Source organism: Manis pentadactyla, chromosome 4 (assembly GCF_030020395.1).
Source record: "Manis pentadactyla isolate mManPen7 chromosome 4, mManPen7.hap1, whole genome shotgun sequence".
Classification (NCBI taxonomy): domain Eukaryota; kingdom Metazoa; phylum Chordata; class Mammalia; order Pholidota; family Manidae; genus Manis; species Manis pentadactyla.
The window spans coordinates 170,750,222-170,772,645 of NC_080022.1; the positions used below are offsets into that span (position 1 = coordinate 170,750,222).

A 22,424-nucleotide genomic window follows, 5' to 3' on the forward strand; every position below is an offset into this window, starting at 1 on the left:
TTCTCCTAAATAACTTGGAAGTATGGCTGTTCTTTGAGAATCTCATAATTTTAATTAACACATAATATGGATATTCACAATGTTTTCTAGCCCCATGGAAATAATGATTTGCTTGAGTTTAATCAGAGATATTAGCAAACTAAAGAAAATAAAGATCACTGCCCAAAAGAATAGTAAAGCTTTACCACAGTTCAAACTAAACTATAATAAACATCCATTTATCCAAAAAGATAGAGGAAGGTTCCTGTTAATTCAATATTTGATAAACGGAATGTGTAACTGATAAAAACAGATTATATATAATCTGCTAGAATAGGAGGAATCCATTTCATACTTAACTCTGCTGAACAGAATGTTTATTTGTGCTTCTACTCCAAATTGGTATGTGATTTCAGGTGAATGACTTTCCTTCTGTTAGTTCTTCACCTCTCTCTCAGTTTCTTCATCTATAAATGAGAAAAATAGGAGTAGATTATTTCTAAAGTTCTTTCCAGTTCTGCATTCTGTGACTCTCTGATTCTAGTCTTTGATAATTCAGAAGGCCTTTTATGATCTTATAGTACTTCAGAAAAATCATTTTGAATATTATTCGTTCAGGCAAACATTTAACAAATATTTATTGAGTGCCTATAAAGTGCTAGTCCCAGTTTTAGGGAATGGGGACCCAAAGATGGAAAGACATGGTCTTTGCTATCAGGAGCTTATAGTCTATATAGGAGGTAGACATGTACTTCAAAAACTACAGTTTAATAGGATGACTGCCGTGAAAGGCAGCAAATACAAGAAGCAATGGAAGCACCGGAGAGTGTTACATTTACGTAAGGGAGTCAGAGGACATTTCAGAGGAGTTAAGCTGTAGCCTGAAGAATGAATGAATAGGCATTTGCCAAGCAGAAAAAGGTAGTTGAGTTTGGGATTCTAAGAAGAGGAAAGGTCTTGGTAAAGACATGAGGACGTCTGAGCTCATGGCAAATAGCTTATTGAGGCTGGAAAATAAGCTGTTTGGAGGGAGAGAGGCTAAGGGTGAGGCTGGGCAGGAGAAAGTTGCCCAATCACAGAGCATCCTCAAAGTCATACTAAGAGGTCTGAATTTTATCCTAAAGGTTTTAAGGCACTATTTAAGGATTTTAAAAGAGGGGGAGGAACTGATTTGTGTTTTAGAAAAATAGTTGATTTAAGGAAATGTAAATGATAGCTTGGAAGGTGCTGACACTAGAAGCAGGGAGATCTAGCAGGAGGCTACTACAATATAGTCCCAGCAAGAGAAAATGACCATTTGAACTAAAACAGTACAATGTACATAGAGGGAAGATTTCTGATGGGACAGTCCAACAGGAGGGAAAATCAGGGTTTGGTGATTGGTTACATGTAAAGAATGAGGGAGAGGAAGGAGTCTAAAACATTATAATTTTCATTATTTAGGAGTACAGATGTAGAAACCATAGTAGATTGAATTAAATAGGACTAATCCTATACTATTTCCCGAACAATGCTTTTAAAAGGCATTTCCTGATGTTTATTTATTTATAGTTGATCTCTTACTTTATATAAGTAGCAAAGTATGCGTAGGAAAGCATTATTAATTTACTTTTCCAGTTTGTTGGTGTCCGGTAATATATATCAGATATGTTTTAATCCATGAGTTCATAATGATGCTAAATAAAAAACTTCTTGGGAATCACTTTCGGAAAATACTACAGAACCATCTTACTATTGTAAAAACTGGAAATAAAAGGGAAAATTAAGCACTTATCATACCTTTTCTGTTTGAATTGTAGCTCAGGTTAACCAAATAGTTGGTGAGGGTAAGTTCTTATTTATAGAATAATTCCAATTTGTAAATGAAGATGGAATGATGAAGTTAGAATGTCACCATTTTGTAGCCTCTAGAGAAATAATGATCTAGATAATGGTCATTAATTCCTGCTATAACTTACTAGGTGGAACCAAAGGTGGGGCTCTGTAACTGTTGCATCAGACTCACAACACCTACATCTACTTTTTATTTTGGAGGGGGAGAAAGATAGAAATAGTCTATTTCTTCTTTTGTTTACTGAATGCAGATTCAAAAAAATATTTTTCCCCACCCATTAATCTTTTTTTAACATTTTTTTCATTAAGTTGTTACTGATATACACTCTTATGAAGGTTTCACATGAAAAACAATGTGGTTACTACATTCACCCATATTATCAAGTCCCCACCCATACCCCATTGCAGTCATTATCCATCAGTGTAGTAAGATGCCACAGATTCACTATTTGCCTTCTCTGTGCTACACTATCTTCCCTGTGACCCCCAACACCACGTGTACTAAACAAAATACCCCTCAATCCCCTTCTCCCTCCCTCCCTACCCACCCTCCTACATCCCTCCCCTTTGGTAACTGCTAGTCCCTTCTTGGAGTCTGTGAGTCTGCTGCTGTTTTGTTCCTTCAGTTTTTGCTTTGTTTTTATGTTCCACAGATGAGTGAAATCGTTTGGTATTTGTCTTTCTCTGCCTGACTTATTTCACTGAGCATAATATCCTCCAGCTCCATCCATGTTGTTGCAAATGGTGGATTTGTTTCTTTCTTATGGCTGAATAATATTCCATTGTGTATATGTACCTCTTCTTTATCCATTCATCTACTAATGGACACTTAGGTTGCTTCCATATCTTGGCTATTGTAAATAGTGCTGCAGTAAACATAGGGGTGCATATGTCTTTTTGAATCTGAGAACTTGTTTTCTTTGGGTAAGTTCCTAGGAGTGGAATTCCCAGGTCAAATGGTATTTCTATTTTTAGTTTTTTAAGGAGCCTCCATATTGCTTTCCATAATGGCTGAACTAGCTTACATTCCCACCAGCAGTGTAGGAGGGTTCCCCTTTTTCCATATCCTCACCAGCATTTGTTGTTCTTAGTCTTTTAGATGCTAGCCATCCTTACTGGTGTGAGGTGATATCTCACTGTGATTTTTATTTTCATTTCCCTAATAATTAGTGATGTGGCACATCTTTTCATGTGCCTGTTGGCCATCTGAATTTCTTTGGAGAATTGTCTGTTCATATCCTCTGCCCATTTTTTGATCGGGTTATTTGCTTTTTGGTTATTGAGGTGAGTTCTTTATATATTTTGGATGTTAACCCCTTGTCAGATATGTCATTTACAAATATATTCTCCCATACAATAGGATACCTTTTTGTTCTGCTGATGGTATCCTTTGCTGTACAGAAACCTTTTGGCTTGCTATAATCCCATGTGTTCATTTTTGCTTTTGTTTCCCTTGCCAAGGAGATGCATTCATGAAAATGTTGCTCATGTTTATATTCAGGAGATTTTTGCCTATGTTGTCCTCTAAGAGTTTTAGGGTTTCATGACTAACATTCAGGTCTTAGATCCATTTCGAGTTTATTTTCCCACTCATTAATCTTAGCATCACAAAAAGAGGATTGACATTACTTGCTTGGGATGTGATAGAAAGCACTCATCAACATCTATGAAATATTCTTGACAAAGACAACAACAGAACAATCAAATTTGAATCTGATCAAGTGTCCAGATCTAACTATTAGTTTGCAGGAAATATAGAGGTCAAAGAAATATGTTACACAGCACTGTAGGAATGCAATCAGCAAATTCCAGAGGTAGGAAATTCTACAGGACAAACAATCCAGTTTCTCCAACAAACCAACTGCAGGAGGACCAGGGGAGTCCAGCTGGGTGTTGGTGGAATGACTCATTTTCCACCAAAATTCATTATTTCAATGAATCCCAGGGGTCACTGATTGGTGTGAAAGAGCAACCAGCACAGACTTGGTTCCTAGACCCATCATATGACTTAAGAGAGATGATTTAAAGTTTTTCCATGCATTTAAATTAAAAGAGTTAATTCAGCTATTCAGATAATTCATGCTTCAAAACCTTTAATGTTTACAAGTGGTTATTAAGAGCAGCTACTTGATACCACAAGGAAATACAAAGGAAATAGAAGCATATCTATGTCTTTTTGGTATTTAATAATCTCATTAAGGATATAAATTAAGGGGAGAGGAAAGAACGATGACGAAGGAGGAAATAGCTAAATTTAAAGAGGCTTTAAAAACCTGTTTGAAAAAAGATGAAGGAAAAGAAAAAGCCTGTCAACCAATTACAATGTATAGACTTCATTTAGATCCTGATTCAAACAAATTGTAAACATAAAAGGTTTATGAGACAATCAGGGAAATTTGAATACTAATTAGGTATTTGCTGACATCAAGGAATTATGATCAAATTTTGAGGTGTGAGAGTGGCATTGTCGTTACGCTTGAAAATAATCCTTACATTTAAGGGGTACATAATATAGTATTTACAGATGAAATGACATCACATCTATTCAAAATAATCCTGAGGGAAGTTGAAGAGGATAGATGAAATAAGGTTGGCCATGCATTAATCATTGTTGAAGCAAGGTGATGGGTACATAGGGATTCATTATTTTGTTCTCTCTGCTTTCTTCTACATTTGAACTTTCCCATAATAAAAAATACTAAGGTTGTTTTAAGAATGACATGTGTTCATATATGTAAAGGGACATGTCACACTGTGTTTGACACCAATGTGCATGACCCTTTTTACCTTTCATGCACTAGAACCAGTCAAGAACTAGTATTCAAGATAACTTTGTTAAATACACTTTTTTGCACATGAGAAGACATCTCCCTCCCCTTTCAACTATGCAATTGAAACCAAGACCAGATCTTTAAAACAAGACTCTCAGTAAGCACAGTAAGTGCTTAGCAGCTGTGCACATTTAAGCACTACCATTTCATTTGTGAAATCTGGCCTTTTTCCCAGAAAACAATAGATTTCCATTTCACAATGTAACAGAACAGGAAGAGTGTGAATGCTTGTTCAGATATAGATTCCTTGTGCTTCACTCAGATTTCCATATTTCCACTGTGCTCTGGGTGTGAGAGTCCAGCTGGGTGTTGGTGGAATGACTCATTTTCCACCAAAATTCATTATTTCAATGAATCCCAGGGGTCACTGATTGGTGTGAAAGAGCAACCAGCACAGACTTGGTTCCTAGACCCATCATATGACTTAAGAGAGATGATTTAAAGTTTTTCCATGCATCTAAATTAAAAGAGTTAATTCAGCTATTCAGATAATTCATGCTTCAAAACCTTTAATGTTTACAAGTGGTTATTAAGAGCAGCTACTTGATACCACAAGGAAATACAAAGGAAATAGAAGCATATCTATGTCTTTTTGGTATTTAATAATCTAATTAAGGATATAAATTCACAAGTAGAAAGATTCCAAATAAGTAGATGACACCCAATTGTGGCTAAAATGAAGGTTCCTGTGGCCAGGATTCTCACCTGGCCCTGATTGGCTAGCTCACTGCACATGTGGGGGCCATATGTTGTTATTGACTCTATATAATATAAAGAGACTTGCCCAGTGCTCTGGGCAACCAGGTGGCATGGCTTCGGGGAAGCAGAGCAGAGGCTGGAGTGGTGACTGCGCCCCGAGGACAGAGGCCCAGAGGATGGCTGTGTGGGTAGAGAGGCCCAGAGGCAGAGACCACCTTGCTGCATGCATACTTGCTCTGAGTGGATGGGACTCTAATGATTGACCTGCCACCATGGAAATAAAGTTGAGTATAAACCTTTTCACCCCAAGAATGTTTTACTGTCATTTCTTTGGTCACCTTGAATCCATAGTAAACTTGCCTGGGGCTGAAACCCATTGGCAAGACACCAATACAAATGTATATACATTATATCCATCAATGTTTAGGAGCTCTAGAAAAATAGGGTCCTTTAAAAGGGAAGAGGTTATCTGGAAAAAATTTAATTTATAAACTCATAAAATTATTTAAAACGTACAGAAAATCTTTTAAGTACAAATTTTTTTTCCTAAATCATTTGAGAGCAAGTTGACAACTTGATGTCTTAGCCTTCCCCTGCCAAGACTTTACTATGTATTTTCTACAGACTTTCTGATACATAATCACAGTATAACCATCACAATCAGGAAATTAACACTGATACATATCGCCATCTGGTTCCCAGCAGCCTATCAGATTTCATAGTTTTTCCTAATAATGTCCTTTATAGTTCAATGATTCAATCTAAGATCACACTTTGAATTTAGTTGTCACATCTCTTTAGTTTCCTTCAGACAGGGAATAGTTCTACATTTTTTCCTTAACTTTCATAACTTTGACATTTTTTAAGATGACAGATCAGTTATGCAGAATGTTGCTGGACTTAGGCTTGTTTGATGTTTCCTCATGATTGGATTTAGGATATTTATCTATGGCAGGAATAGAACAAAAGGAATGCTGTGTTCTCATTGTATGCTATCCAAATCTGATTTTGATTTTCCCATTGCTGGTGATGTTAACCTTGATCAGTTGGTTAAAGCAGTATCTGTAAGACTTTCCCAGTGTAAAGTTGCTTTTTTTCCCCATTAGTATTTTGTAGGGTGGTATTTTGAGACTAAGTGAATATTCCACATTACATTTTCTCAAAAATCACAAACTATCACAAATCACTCAATATTAAATAGTTTAGATAGTTTTATTGACTCTGTAACTGTTAAAAAATTAAATTTTAAATTTAAAAGTCTCAAAAAATGAAATATCCAGTCCCAGGTGGTTTTAGAGGAGAACTCTGCCAAACATTTAAAGAAGGATTAGTATCAGTTTTACACAATCTTTTCCAGAAAATGGAAGAGGAAGGAACCCTTCCCAACCCATTTTATGAGACCAGTATTGCTGTGTTATCAAAACCATACAGACAGTACAAAATAAAGAAAACTATAGACCAGTATCCCTCATGAATATATATGAGAAATCTTTAACAAAATATTAGCAAGTGGAATTCAGCAATATGTAAAAAGAATTATATGTGTGACCAAATGGGGTTTATTCTAGAGTTGCAAGACTAATTCAGTATTCAAAATTCAAGCCATGTAATCCACCATATTCAAAGTAAAGAAGAAAAGCCACATGATCATATCAATTGATAAAGTACACTTGACAAAATTCAATACCTATTCATGATAAAGTCTCTGAAAACTAGGAATAGAGGGGAATTTCCTCAACCTGATAAAGAACACCTACCAAAAAACCCTCCTGTATCTATGGTTAAAACCAGTTCTCATTCTTAACTATATTTGTAGTTTTTCTCTCCCTTACCTTACCAGAGTCTTATTTTTATTGATATTGGAAAAGAACTAACTCTTATATTTGTTATCCTTTAAGTCATTTTGACTTTATCAATTCTTTCTGCTTTGAGTTTACTGTGTTTTTAAAAACATGTCCAGGTATGCTTATTCAACTTTAATTCTTTCTTGTTTAATAAACACATTTAAAGCTATGATTATTTTTCTGGTTCTCTGAGTGCAACTTTAGTGATATCCCATAAAGTTTGATATGTAATGCTGTCATTATTAAAAGATTGAGCTTCAAACTCAGTCTTGAAATAAACAATTTGCAGAGAGGTAGTGGAATCACTCCCAATGGGTGAAGCTGGCAGAAAACAGGTCAGGTTCACAGTGAAGAGACAAACATCCTCTTATCCTTTAAGACAATTCAAATCTCATCTCCTCTGTAAAGCGTAGTTTTATAGCGTAGTTAATAGTGCATTTATCAGCACATCCTTAGTACTCCCTATATATTTTTAATAAAACCCTTACTGTATTATAGATTCAGAATTCTTGAAGTTAGGGCCTTTGTCCAATTTTCTACACAGTAGTCCCCCCCTTATCCATTATTTTGCTTTCCACATTTTGAGTTAACTGCAACTCAGAAGCAGATGATTCTCCTTATAACATATCTTTGGAAGGTCAGTAATAGCCTAACACCACATCATAATGCCTATGTCACCTCATTTCATCTTATCTCAAAAGCATTTTCTTATATCATCAAAAGAAGAAGAAGGGTGAGTACAGTACAATAAGATATTTTGAAAGAGAGACTACTTTCTCCCATAATTTTTATTACAGTATATTGTTATAATTGTTCTATTTTATTATAAATTATTGTTGTAATCTCAATTGTGCTTAATTTATAAATTAAACTTTATCAGAAAAACACAGTATATATGGAGCTGACTACTATCCATGGTTTCAGGTACTTACTGGAGGTCCTGGAACATATCCCCCATGAATAAGGGGGCTACTATACCTAGGCCTGAGTCATATCAAGCACAAAACTTTGTACTGACTGAAAGAAGGGAAGGAGGCATGTCAAAGTTGACTGGAAAGCTCATAAAACTCACTTTACAGATTTTACTCATATCTAGTGTGGTCAATAGCTATGCATATTGCCAGAAAAATTTAAGTTCCCAAGTCATATTTTTTAATAGAAATCATTACTCACCTGTATTCAGAGTCTCTAAAACTCCAAGCAAAAAGAAACTTGTAATAAAAATAGGGTTCAAAGCAATATCCAACTGAAGGTTCCCTTTTGGATAACTTTCTGCTTCCTCTAAGAAAATTTTTCTTCTCTGAAGACCATGTCCTATACATTCTCCCTACAAGTTTCCTACAGGCTTTCTTCTCCACAACTCCCTCTTTAAAATAGCACACAAGCCCTGTAAACTGATTTTATAAAACAAAAACAATTCAACTGTAAAGTGTAGCAATGTCCAGCCTTACACATAATGTAGGGGGATCACGGAGAAAGCAGTATAGCACAGAGAAGACGAGTAGTGACTCTATAGCATCTTACTATGCTGACGGACAGCGACTGCAGTGGGGTGGGGCGGGGACTTGATAATATGGGTGAATGTAGTAACCACAATGTTGCTCATGTGAAACCTTCATAAGATTGTATATCAATGATACCTTAATTTAAAAAAGTACATGATTACATGCAAATAATCCACATCAGTTTGTCACAAGTTAGCAAATGACATTTCGTTTTGTTTTCTTTCTTTCAAAAATATTTATTTAGTAGATATGAATGCCAGGCATGAAGCTAGGCAGTAGAAATATGACAGTTCAAGTTAGATTATCCCTTGACCATGGACTTAGCCGGATCCTTTCTACTGGAAATTTCCAATATATTTCTTCACTCCAAGTCTCGTCTTCTTTTCCCAAATCACTAGAAACCCTATACAGAAACATTTGCCAGATTCTCTACTTCAGAAATCTCCTTGAAACAATTTCTTATTTAACTGGGCAAATATTTCAGGTCTAATGTCACAGAGGCTTCTCTGCCCTGTGTCAATCTATGCTTTCCCTTCTTTTAATCTCAAGTGTTCTCAATTTCATTTCTTTAAGAAGCCTCTTTCTGTGGCCTTCTTACCTCTTACAAGTTAAGAGGCTCCTTGCCTCATGTGTTGGTCACAAGAATCTTGAGGGTTGCATAAAATGTCACATGCCTTAGGCTCATTCATGACTCCTTGTGGATGTAATAATTATTAGCAGAACTAAAGGAAGCTGACATTCCTTGAGCTTCAAAGGAAACTTCAAAATCTATTTTGAAGAGATTTTTACTTGTTATCAAAAGATTTTTAGTGTAAATATTGACAGGCTCTGAAACTAAAAGCACAGTGTTATTTTGAGGAACTCAGAGTGAAACTGCAAAAAGGGACTATTTCTACAGAAACAAACTGCCAATCAACATTTCATGAAAGATGATACAGGTCACCTACAGGTTGTGGCAAGAGAATTCTCTCACCCAACAGTCAAATCAGATCTTTAGCAGAACAGGTTAAGAACTAGTTGTTTTTCCATAAAAAGGAAAAACAAAAAAACATTATTTGACTTGACAATCATTAAACTGAGCCACTGTCATCTCAAAGAATGCAGACAAGCAGAAGTAAAACTTTAAACCAAAATTTTACTGTTTGCTGCCAACTACTTGCAGGTGAACAGTTGGAAAACTATGCAAAGCAAAATTTACTTCTCCAAATTGGGAAGGGAAGTGTACTGAGTTGCACAGTGTTCCCCCCAAATTCATGTTTCTCCAGAACCTGTGGATATGACCTTATTTGTAAATAGGGTGTTTGCAGATGTAATCAAGTTCAGACAAGGTCATACTGGATTAAGGTGGGCCCTGATCCACTGACTGGTATCCTATACGAAGAGGGAAATTTGGATGTAGATACAGGACACAGACACAGGATACAGAGAGAAGGACACCATGTGAAGACAGAGGCAGCAATTTCGGTGATGCACCTACAAGCCAAGGAATGCCAAAGATTGTGGGCAACCCCAGAAGCTGGGAAGGGGAATGAAGGATTCTTCCCTAGAACCTTTAGAAATATCATGGCCCTGTGAACATCTTTATTTCAGACTTCTAGACTCCAGAACTGCGAGAGAATAAATTTCTATTGTTTAAGCCACCTAGTTGTCAGTTAATTTCTATGGCAGTCCTAGGAAACTACTACAGGAAGATATGGAAAAGGACACTTGAGCAAATAGGTTATTTCAAAAAAGTTGGTTTAACTTTTCTCTCCTTTCTAGGTCCCACCTAGGAATGTAAGTTGGATAGGTAAACATGAGCTGACCTGTCATTGGTGGAAATTTGGATAACTGCTGTGCATTTATTCAAACTAAAAAATAGAGAAAAAAAGGGAAAACACTTATTTTCATCATTCTACTACAGTGAATTCTTGTAACTTTTTTGAGACTCTGCTAGATCACTGCTGCTTTGTCTTGGTAGTAAGGAACTAATTTTGTAACTTTTGTTTAGACATTCTCACAAATGCTAAGGAATAGTTCAGTGTAGACACCCAGAACTGCATTACTGGCTGAGACTCATATGGAATTACTCACCACTTCTAAGGCTGTGTGATCAATAGCATTTTGTACTTGACCTTGGCGGACATATGCTGTACTTGTTCAAGTGATAGAAAAGCTTACGCATAACCCAGAAGATCCTTTTTGTTTATTTTCTTTCCTAGAGAAGCATACAGGTAACTATAGGTAAAATCAACATAAATGCCCGATTATTCTGGATCAAAGCATTTCAATTAGTTTTGGACTAAGTTTGTGTATTTGCTGACTGTAATGAAAACAAAATCTGATTTTAGTCTATTAGTCGAATCTACTTTTTCTGTTCTATTAGCCTTTGTCTCCTCCTCTGAACAAACTTCTATTCATCTCAAATGCCATATCTTCAACACGATTAAGAACTCTCTTCTCTGGGCTTCCATAGGCTTCTGTTCCAATCACTGAGATACTACATATGCTGTATTACAATAAGCATTCCCCGATAGAATGCCTTGCTCATTTTTTCGCATTTTTTTCCCTTATTGACTGAGCTCCTTGCTTATTTTTGCATTTCCAGCTTCTAGCATTATGCCTGGTATACACCATGCACTTAACAGATATTTGCTGAAGGAATAATGAATTTTTGATGACCAAAAGCCACTTACAAAAGTACTCTTCATCACTGAATTTAAAGAGCATTTTCCTTGTAGATATGCTCTGACATAGAATAACTTTGAGAACTGTAAATGGAATACAAACATCAGCACTACTATTGTACTGAACTTGATGATTCTGCAAAGTTGTCACTGACTCCACACATATTTTCTGATTTTAGATTCCACTCTGTCCCCAGCTGTCCCTCGTATCTCTGTTACAAGAATGCCAGCAGCCAGCATCTGTCACAAGCTTTCCTCCACACAGATAATGAAATCCATAAAACTAAGGGGATAGAGAAAAGAGGCAGGGTGTGATCATAGCTGAAAGAGGCAGGGTGTGCCTGATAGCTGTGTTCTTTTGTTAATAGTAGATTTTTGTTAGCAGGTCCCCTTTTCTTTCAGGATCATCTATCCATTCACTCATTCACTCAAGAAATGGTACTTGCTATTAAATGAGTAGGCCAAATGCTAAGGGAGAAAGGGAGTTCATTGTTCTGTAATAGAAAAAAAAGTTCGGTAGAAAGTATTGTGTTTTATAAAAGAGATACAGAGGAGTTCCAATGAGAAAAATGGAAGTTCAGGAGGCAAACTAACGCTCGAGTTCACACACCTTGTAATTGTTAGAGCTGAGACTTATTCCTCTCACATTTGATATCAGATGGAATAATTGGAGGAACTGAGATTCCTGCCTAGCTCAGGATGGTACAAAAGTTTGTGGTCTTCTCCACTATACTATGTTGCCTTGTCCACGCTACTGTTTTAGTTATGAGAGCAGCAAATGAACCTCTACAAGATTATCTAAAATAAGGATGAAGGGGTAGAGGCAAGAAATAAGTGCAGGACACACAATTAGTATAGCATGGCAACTGACTAAATGTGGAAAGGGAAAGAATGGAATTAAAGATGGCTTAAGGTTGGAGCCTGGCTAACTAAGAAAACAATGCTGTCATTAGCAGGATTAAGGATCTCAGAGGAAGGGACAGTTTTATTCAGTGAGAACTCTAATCCTTCAAAGCTCTACTGTCATGTCACCGCTTCAATGTAACCTTTTCTGACATCCTCAGGTCCATTATACAGTATCTTGTATCTCAACAATAATGATGATAGCTAAGTTTCTGAAAGCTTACTGAGTGCCAAGCATGTGCTAAATTCCTTTTATTCCTCACAATAACCATGTAAGTATGATTACTAACCCCATTTTACAGAGAAGCAAATTGGAACTTAGAAAGTCCTAAGGTTACACATATTAAATGGCAGATCAAGATTTGACTTCAGATTGGACTCAGAGACAGCCTTACAGAGGAAGAACAGTGCAATACTTAAGAGCACAGGAAATGAGGCCAAACTGGCTAGATTTGAATCATGCTATGCCCTTTCCTAGCTGAGTGACCTTGGGCAAATTACTGTGCCTCAATGTCACATCATCTGTTAAATGGGGACAATAATATCTGTCTCCTAATATTATTATGAGGATTGAATGAGTTCACATTTAAAAGCACTTAGAAAAGTGCCTGTGCACTTTTGGTACAGAATAAGTATTGATCATTGTATTAATCTCTGTAATTTTTAGAACTTTATTTCTCACTGAACCGTGAGCTCCTCCTCTAGGAGAAGTGTGTCTATTTTATTTTATGTCCAGCACCTAACACCACGTCTGCCACATAGCAGGACCTCAGCAGCAGGCATCTGTTGCCCGAATGGCATTATTCAGGCAGTTTGAAATTCCATCTATGAGCCTTGGAGAAGGGAGGTGGATAGAAAAATAGGTATGAGTCCCACACACAGACATTTAAACCTGATAATAGGCAGGGCTGCCAAGGAAGTGAGCATAGAGTGGAAAAAAGAAAAACAAAAACACTGAAGAGAGATGGATGGCAGGAAATGAAAAGGAGCTCTGAGAAGATATACTTTCAAGGAAGCCATGAAAAGAAGAAGTTAAGGGGATTGAGATGAGTCCATATGAAAGGCTGTTTTAAAGGTGAAGTATGAAAAATTGGTGGTTAGGAAGCAGCTGAGTCTGAGGTTTAAAAAATTTTTTTCTTTTTTTAAGTCTCACAGGAAGGAAATGACATTGTGTGAGAGCCTTAGAAAATTTGGCAGTTTTTCCGATATGGGTCGCTATCTGCCTGCCTTGCTGAGAAAGTTGAAGGAGCTAGGGGGCGGGTAGGATGACAGGGAAAACAGAGGTCTGGGCCTGAGCAAGGTGCTGCTTCTCTCAACCATATCAGAGTGAAGTTATACCTTCACTCACATTGTGAGACAGAAATTTCAAATAAAATGTCCACTTTGGTCTTCATTACTTCATTTAGGCTGGTACAACAGGACTGATAATATTTTTGCCATCAGCAGATGAGGTAGACAAAATTGTCAGCATCAGGTTTTTATCTGAAATATCTCCATTACACTTGAATCTCAAAGTTTCACCACCCATGGAGACAGCATAACCAGTTTTCTGAGAGTTTTCATTTTTCCTGATAACAGTTCCGGTTGTTATAAACGACTTGGGATCCCTACTCCTTAGAAGATGGGCAAGGGAATCGATGTCAATATTTGAAAAAAAGCATTCCTGTCAATAATAACTTGGCATCACTTTTGCGTTTAAAAAAAAAAAGTTACTCTTCAAAACTTCTTGAAGGATGGTAACCCTTATGTGATCAATGGGCCCACAGGAAACCACCAAACAATATAAAAATTTACTTTTAAAAAAATGTTTAACTTATTTTTATTAAGGTATCATTGATAGACACTTATGCAGATTTCACATGAAAAACAATGTGGTGACTGCATTCACCCATATTGAGTCCCCCCCATGCCCCATTGCAGTCACTGTCCATCAGTGTAGTAAAATGCCATAGTCACTACTTGTCTTCTCTGTGCTATACTGTCTTCTCCGTGACCTCCCCAACACCATAAAAACTAATCATAATAACCCTCAATCCCCTTCTGCCTACCTCCCCACCCACCCTCCCCTTTGGTAACTGCTAGTCCCTTCTTGGAGTTTGAGAGTCTGCTGCTGTTTTATTCCTTCAGTTTTGCTTTGCTGTTATACTCCACAAAAGAGGGAAATCATTTGGTATTGTCTTTCTCTGCCTCATTTATTTCACTGAGCATAATATCCTCTTGCTCCATCTATATTGTTGCAAATGGTAGGATTTGTTTCTTTCTTATGGCTGAATAGTATTCCACTGTGTATATGTACCACCTCTTCTTTATCCATTCATCTAGTGATGGACACTTAGGTTGCTTCCATTTCTTGGCTATTGTAAATAGTGCTGCAATAAACATAGGGGTGCATCTGTCTTTTTGAATCTGAGAACTTGTTTTCTTTCGGTAAATTCCTAGGAGTGGAATTTCTGGGTCAAATGGTATTTCTATTTTTAGTTTTTTGCTTTCCAAAATGGTTCAATGAGTTTACATTCCCACCAGCAGCGTAGAAGGGTTCCCCTTTCTCCACATCCTTGCCAGCATTTGTTGTTCCTAGTCTTTTCCATACTGGCCATCCTGACTGGTGTGAGCTGATTTCTCATTGCAGTTTTAATTTACATTTCCCTGATATTAACGATGTGAAGCACCTTTTCATGTGCCTGCTGGCCATCTGAATTTCTTCTTTGGTTAATTGTTTATATTCTTCACCCATTTTTTTAATCAGGTTATTTGCTTTTTGGGTGCTGAGGCGTGTGAGTTTATATATTTTGGATATTAACCCCTTATCAGATACATCGTTTACAAATATATTCTCCCATACTGTAGAATGCCTTTTTGTTGTGCTGATGGTGTCTTTTGCTGTACAGAAGCTTGTTAGCTTTATGTAACCCCATTTGTTCATTTTGGCTTTTGATTCCCTTGCCCAAGGAGAAAAATTTACTTCTACAGTATGTAGTTTTACGGGTTTTTTTTCCATCAGTTAATTGGAGAAAAACAGACCCTGGACAGTTGCTGGAGGGACTGAACCAAGTACCTTTTTAAAGAGGGGTTTCCCATACTTAAGTGAACGAGCCCCTGTGCAAGGCTCTTCAGGATCTAGAATCTTTCGTTGCCCACTCTGGAGCTCAAATTTTCTCTTCTGTAAAATAAGGGGAAAAGAGTGTGCGTGTGTAGAGGAAACTGGACTGGAAGCACTTTCGAGATCCCTTCCAGCCCTCAGACCATTTCATGATTTTTCCCCTTCCTTCGTGCTACTTCGCTGGGGAAGTAGTTGTGAGCCGATTCTTTTGGTATGAATATAAAGAAAACACGCAGCCTTGCCTCAAGGATAAGTGCCAGGAAGAAGGGCTCCCGAAGGCCTCCACCACCCGCAGCCGCAGCGCGCACCCACACCAACGCTCCCGGCTGCGGGAATAAGATGGCGTCAGCACGCAGGGTCTCGCCCGCGCCCCCGCGATCCGCATTGCGGCAGCAGAGCGAGGTCGCAGCCCATTGGCCGACCGCAATGATGTCACCTCAGGGAGGGGCCCGCGGCGGCGCGGGGGCAGGGTTTTGCGGACGCACGCACGTCGAGGCGCTGCGGCCCCGAGCTGCCGAGACTGTGGGCTCGGTCTGCGGCGGTTGCTTTGGCGGCGGCCAGACCTACTGCTGGAGGTGAGCGGGGTTTGTAGGTACAGCGCGGCAACCAGCGGCCTCCGAGGGGCACCGGAAATCCTTCTAACAGCCTCCACAACTGTCAAGAGAATTAGGGATCTTAGGTCTCTGAGAGGAAAAGAGGGTTTATCCCTCTTGGGGCACCTCGCCTGTGGGCAGAGGAACCAGAGGTTCTCTGCCCTTTGGAGGCCCTGATCCCTTACCCCACTTGAGGGATAAGGGAAGGAACGGAACAATGTTGGGTAGGCAGAAGAATTTGGGGGCTTCTTAAAGGGACTCAGTTTGAAGATTCCCCCTTTTTATTCCCCACTCAAGGAGGCAGATGTGTCTGGGCTCAGGGAATTCCTGTTTTCTCACTGGGTAGACAGGAATGAAGCAGGTGATCTGAATACCTTGTTTGGAGGAGAGGACTGGATGGATGACAGGCAGGGCGCAGGAGTGCTTTATTTGGACTCATCTTGTGCATAATTAGTTTCTTCGTATTTTGTTTTGTGACATTGCTATCCCGAGTCGCTTTGGCCTATTTAGTTTTTTTCTTGGTCTACAGGAAGATAATGTTCTAGGGAGACTTGTAATCATTAAAGAACAGAAGGAGGGAGGCAACCCATTGGAGGATGTCGTAAATTGGCAGACTCTGAACTATGCTAAGCAGGCATAATTTGTGTTTGAGTTTGTGGAATCTTATTCTTGTTGAGGGGAGTGTAGAGAGGCTGATAACAGCTGTTTGGATGATTCGAGTATAGCCACTCAAAGTCAAGCTACATAATTTCTTGATAAATCCTTGCTTATCTGAGTATGTAGTTTTGTTGCCTTGAACATCAAATGCCCAAAGGCTTTGTCATTCAGATTTCTCAAAATGTCTCCCAGCCTTCCAAAGAGTAACTCTTCCTTTGATGCCAGTTTTTCACCTTCCATTATGGATGCTCTCAGATACTAAAAATACTGTGTGTTTGCTGAATTTAGATACTGTGTAGCCTGTGTCTTATAATCGCTGATTGAGAATAAATAATTTGCAGTTTCAGGACCACTGATAGCGCCAATTGTCTTTCATATCCGGTAACTGTACCAGTCCTAAAAGGAAACCTTTACTGGCTCATTCCTGAGCTGCTTTAACAGATGGACGAATGTAATTAATCTTGAAGGTGGGGATAAGAAACAGAAGGCTATGGAGGTGGAAGGCTTATTCTCTGTGGCTTGATAAAACTGCTTTGTCATTATCAATATATTGCTGTCATGCTTGACTTGAAATTGAGCTGAATGTACAAGCTGGTTCTTTTTTTTTTAAGTTAATACTTAGGTGTTTAGATTCCTTAGGAAGAAAATGGTGTTTTGTGAGGAGTCTGGAAAACCCTTTAAGGTAGCTGTAGCTTTAGGGTAGTGCTGGGACTTACTTGGCTGTTAAAAATGGACAGACGGTAGAAAACTAATTGCAGTGGAGACATACTTTGTGAGAGGGTAATCGAGGTCTCTTCTGTTTGTTTCCTGATACAAGCCAAGAAAAGATAGAGCAGTGTGAATGTCACTGTCTCATAATACTGTGTCCAGGGTACTTAAAGAGCTGTTTGGGATTCCCAGTTCCTGTTTTTAATCTGGACGCATTCTTATGTGTTGACATACCCCAAAAGATTGTCATTCGAGCCTGATGTTGACTGCAAAGGAAGTCACTTTTCAGCAGGCACTCTGTAGGAAAGGACTCAGTAACAGCCTTTGCCATTTCTCCTTTCCCCTCTTTCTAAGCAGGATGTCAAAACAGTTGTTAAAGCCTTGTCAGCATGGGGTGGAAGATACGAAATGCAAAAGGGTAGAGCCTTACTGGGTGTTGTTTGCTCTTAGCCCTCTTGGTAATTTCCAAGGCCATGTAATTCCCTCTTTTTTGCTTTAGGTTGGAAAGAAATCCAGGTACTCCGTTGACTGGGACCTTCTGCCACCATGGGGGAGCTTTTCCGGAGCGAAGAGATGACGCTGGCGCAGCTTTTTCTGCAGTCAGAAGCTGCTTACTGCTGCGTCAGTGAATTAGGAGAACTCGGAAAGGTTCAGTTTCGTGATGTAAGTAGTGCGACTGCGTCTTGCTTTCTGCGGAACTCTTATTTTTCTTGTCATGGCCAGTTGCTCTATGATGAATGTTTTGTTTTTTTATTTGTAAAAATAACATGATAGCACTGGTTTACTATTGGTAGAGTATACACTTTGAGTTGTCTTTCTAGAGGTGACAATGTTTTGTGCCAGTCCTTCTGTGCTTTTACCTGCTGTCCCTTTGAGAATAATCCTAAGCATTCTCAAGGTAATTGCTGGGATGTACATGGAGGACACCGAGCTAACCTGTTCAGGGCTTGCACTATGCCTTAGGACTCCTTTAATACCCATCCAAAGCAGTGTATTTAAAAAAAAATTGTCATAGCTCTTCCAAACAGTAGGACATGTTTATTGCAAAATCTGAAGCATGAAGTTACAGATACATAATATATAAGTAAGCATATACTGAATACCCATTATTTTCAAGCATTACGCTGGGCACTTGGAGAAGATACCAAAAGAAAACAGACAGTCTGAGTATTTAGACAGTCTAAAACGTATGCCCTATGGGGCTTACAATCTGATTAAGTAGGTACATTATACTCTGCTGAAAGGAGGGGAGTTAACAATTCTCAATGATGTAATCAAAAAGCTTCACATACCTCTTATTGATAGCATTACTATAGTCGTGATTTTACATTCATCACTGAGTGGTTGATTAAAGTTTCCTTCCTCTACTATAATCTAAGCACCATGAAGACAGAGACACTGATTATTGTATCCTTAGTGCCCAAATACAAGATAATCAGTATTTGTTGGCATGAATGGGTGGGTGAAAGAAGTGTGGTCAGAGGGGGGTGGGATTAGTAAATATTAACTTCTTGGAACTGGCAAGCTTTCAGGAACTTCCAGTGTGAGCTGATATTACACAAATACAGTTCAGTGACATAGTCTTACTCCTCATTCGCTTTGAACCTTTTTATGCCAACTTTCTTAGAAAGTTCTTCCACCTGACTCTGATTCCTCCTCTTACCTTTCGGAGGACCTGCTGTCTTCCACTAGTCTCTCTTTCATCATCTCCACCCCGGCCTCAGTGTCAGTGTTCCACCAGCTCTCTGCTCTGCTCTCTCAGGATAAGCTTCACCACACCCACATCTTCCTTTATCACCTTTTTTTAAATTTAGTAATTTTATCTCTTCTCAAACCTTCCATCTTTACTCACAGTGTCTTTATTTAGAGTTCCAAATCTGTGTCTCTGGCCCTGACCTCCCAAACATCGTAAATTTACAACTCTAAGATTGTTGTCATCTGTGCTTCTCAAAGTAGTGTATCTAGATCCCAACACTTTACCTTTTTTACCTTTTTACAAACTGTTTCTTCAGTTTTGAGCTAATGCATCAATATTCTCCCAGTTTTTTAGACTTGAAACCTAAATCAAACCTAAGTCATCCTTAATTTGCAATCTTTTGTCTATCTAGTCCTGTGGTGTCTCCCTTCCTAACATCTGTTTTATCTATTTAGCATTCTTATTTTTTTACTTATGACGTATTTCATTATACAAAAAATTACAAGAACTAATATAATGAATACATATATTTCTACTATCTACTTAAGAGATAAACATTCCACATTTAGTTGAAGGCTCCTGCCTGCCCCTCCTCCATGCCATTTCTCTCCCCTCCTTCCCAAAATAACCTCTACAATAATTTGTGCTTTTATCATTCCCAGTTTTTATTTTTTATTTTTGCTATGTATGTATGTATCAGTAAACAATAATATATACTAGTATAATTTTGCATGTTTTAAAACTCTATACATGACATATTTTATATATCTTTTAGCAGGTGCTTTTTAAATTCAACATTTGTGAGATTTGACCATGTTGATACAGGTAGTGCTAGCTCATTCCTTTAAATGACTATATAGTTAACATTAAGAATATACACAGTTTATCATTTTTTTCCATCTGGGACGATGAACATTTGGGATGATTGCAATTCTTTGCTGTTACAGTATTGCAGTGTCTTCTGTTATACACATGTGATACTTTCTCCAGGGCAGTGGTTCTCAAACTTTTTGGTCTAAGAGCATCTTTATACTCTTAAAAAATGATTAAGGAACCCAAAGGGCTTTTATGTGAATTATAGCTATAAATATTTATTGTATTGGAAATTAAGCCTGAGAAATGTTTTAAAAAGTCTGTCCATATCACCTGCCTGTGTTTCTGTTGGGTTGCTTGTCTTTTGCTTATTGATTTGTAGGATCTGTAAAAGTCTTCATGTATTCTGGAAGCTAACCTTTTTCTAATCCATTACTGACAACTTCCAGGCTGTGGCTTATCTTTTCCCTTTGTTATTGGTATATTTGTCATCCAAAAGTTTTTCTTTTTGGCTTATCAGTATTTTTACTAAATTTTTTTTTTGAAAACTTTCAAGCCTGAGTATTCTAATGTTTATTCACCAGTGGTTAACACTTTGCTACATTTGATGTAATCTTTTTTGCACCATTAGAGAGTAAGCTGTTTCTTCCCATCAAATCCTCATCCTTTTCTTTCTTCCACTTACTTTAACGTACACATTGGACCTTCAGTAACATGTTGAAGAAGAGTAACAGCAAGCTGATACTGGTGAGGATTGTGTTTAGCTCTGTGTAACTGAAAACCCGAATGATAGGAGTATACTCTTCTCATGTAACATGAAGCCCAGCGTCACACTGTCATCAGTGTCCTAAAATCATTTGTATTTTTTGTTTGGCCATCCTTGAGTACTTGGCTTTTGTCATCATGGATGATCACCACAGGTCCAGGCGTTTCACCCATATCCTAGGCAGGAAGAAGGAAGTGTGAGGAGGAAGGGGAAGTACGTACATCAGGAGAAAAAAACATTCTTAGAAATCTTCAGTTAACTTTGCTAATTCATCATTGGCCAGAATTATGGCATACTCTAGCTGCAAGGGAATCTGGGAAATGTGTTTTGTTTTTTTCAACTGAGCAGTTGGTGCCTTGAACAAAACTTGGATTTTTTTGTTAATAAGGAACTAGGGAAAAATGCTCTGTGTCTGACACATGCCATTCTTGTCTTTGCTCCTGACTTTAAGGATAATCTTTAATGTTTCACAACTTAAATGAGATGTTTACTCTAAAGTTTTTGGGGAAAAAATTGATTAGATTTTGTGGATTCCTTTCCGTTCCTGATTTTCTAAAGTTACTGTTACACATGGTTGTGGAATTTTACTGAATTCCTTTTTTTATCTATTGAGATTATCATGTTTTTTCTCCTTTAATCTGTAATTTGGTAAACTCCATACCCAGATTTTTTTCTATTATTATTATTATTTTTTTTTTTTAATAATTATTTTTTATTGAAGGGTAGTTGACACACAGTATTACATTACATGAGTTTCAAGTGTACAACACAGTGGTAGAACATTTATATACATAATTCTAGGTTCCAGCTATCACCCTACCAGGCTGTTACAATATCTTGACTATATTCCTTATGCTATACATTACATCCCGGTTACTAATTTATTTTACCATTGGAAGTCTGTCCTTCTTTTTTTTTTTTTTTTTTTGTGAGGGCATCTCTCATATTTATTGATCAAATGGTTGTTAACGACAATAAAATTCTGTATAGGGGAGTCAATGCTCAATGCACAATCATTATTCCACCCCAAGCCTAATTTTTGTCAGTCTCCAATCTTCTGAGGCATAACAAACAAGTTTTTACATGTAGAACAAATTCTTACATAATGAATAAGTTACATAGTGAACAGTACAAGGGCAGTCATCACAGAAACTTTCGGTTTTGCTCATGCATTATGAACTCTAAACAGTCAGTTCAAATATGAATACTCATTTGGTTTTTATACTTGATTTATATGTGGATACCACATTTCTCTCTTTATTATTATTATTTTTAATAAAATGCTGAAGTGGTAGGTAGATACAAGATAAAGGTAGAAAACATAGTTTAGTGTTGTAAGAGAGCACATGTAGATGATCAGGTGTGTGCCTGTAGACTATGTGTTAATCCAAGCTAGACCAGGGCAATAAAACATCCACGTATGCAGAAGATTTCTCTCAGAACGGGGGGGTGAGGTTCTAAGCCTCACCTCTGTTGATCCCCAATTTCTCACCTGATGGCCCCCCTGCGACTGTGCCTGTCTTAGGTTGTTCCTCCCTTGAGGAATCTTACCTGTCTCTGGCTAACCAGTCATCTTCCGGGGCCATACAGGGAAATGTGAAGTTGGTAAGTGAGAGAGAAGCCTTATTGTTTGAAAAAGTTAGCTTTTTACTTCTTTGCATATTTATGCCCTGTGGCTTCTATGCCCAGCATTTGTCTTGAGGTATCTTTACCACTTGGAAGAATTATGATACTCGGTAAATTTGATATGAGGCACGAATTCTATTTAAGGGTTGTAATTAGGAAGGAAGAAGAAAAGCTATAGAAGTAGCAGGCGGAAGAAAACATGGGA

The 22,424-nt window shown here is 37.9% G+C and overlaps 2 protein-coding genes across 7 annotated transcripts in view; both read left to right on the top strand.

The window, feature by feature from the left end:
* Positions 1-22,424, top strand: part of COASY (Coenzyme A synthase) — a 131,578-nt gene that overhangs the window by 21,190 nt on the left and 87,964 nt on the right. The gene's annotated exons all lie outside the window — the stretch shown is intronic.
* ATP6V0A1 (ATPase H+ transporting V0 subunit a1) overlaps positions 15,801-22,424 on the top strand; it is a 61,974-nt gene continuing 55,350 nt past the window's right edge. For all 6 annotated transcript variants that reach the window (XM_036883112.2, XM_036883113.2, XM_057501501.1 and 3 more), the window contains exons 1-2: positions 15,801-15,935; positions 17,818-17,981. In XM_036883112.2, the coding sequence (XP_036739007.1) occupies positions 17,865-17,981 (117 nt within the window). In that variant the 5' untranslated portion in view covers positions 15,801-15,935; positions 17,818-17,864. The remainder of the gene's footprint in view (positions 15,936-17,817; positions 17,982-22,424) is intronic.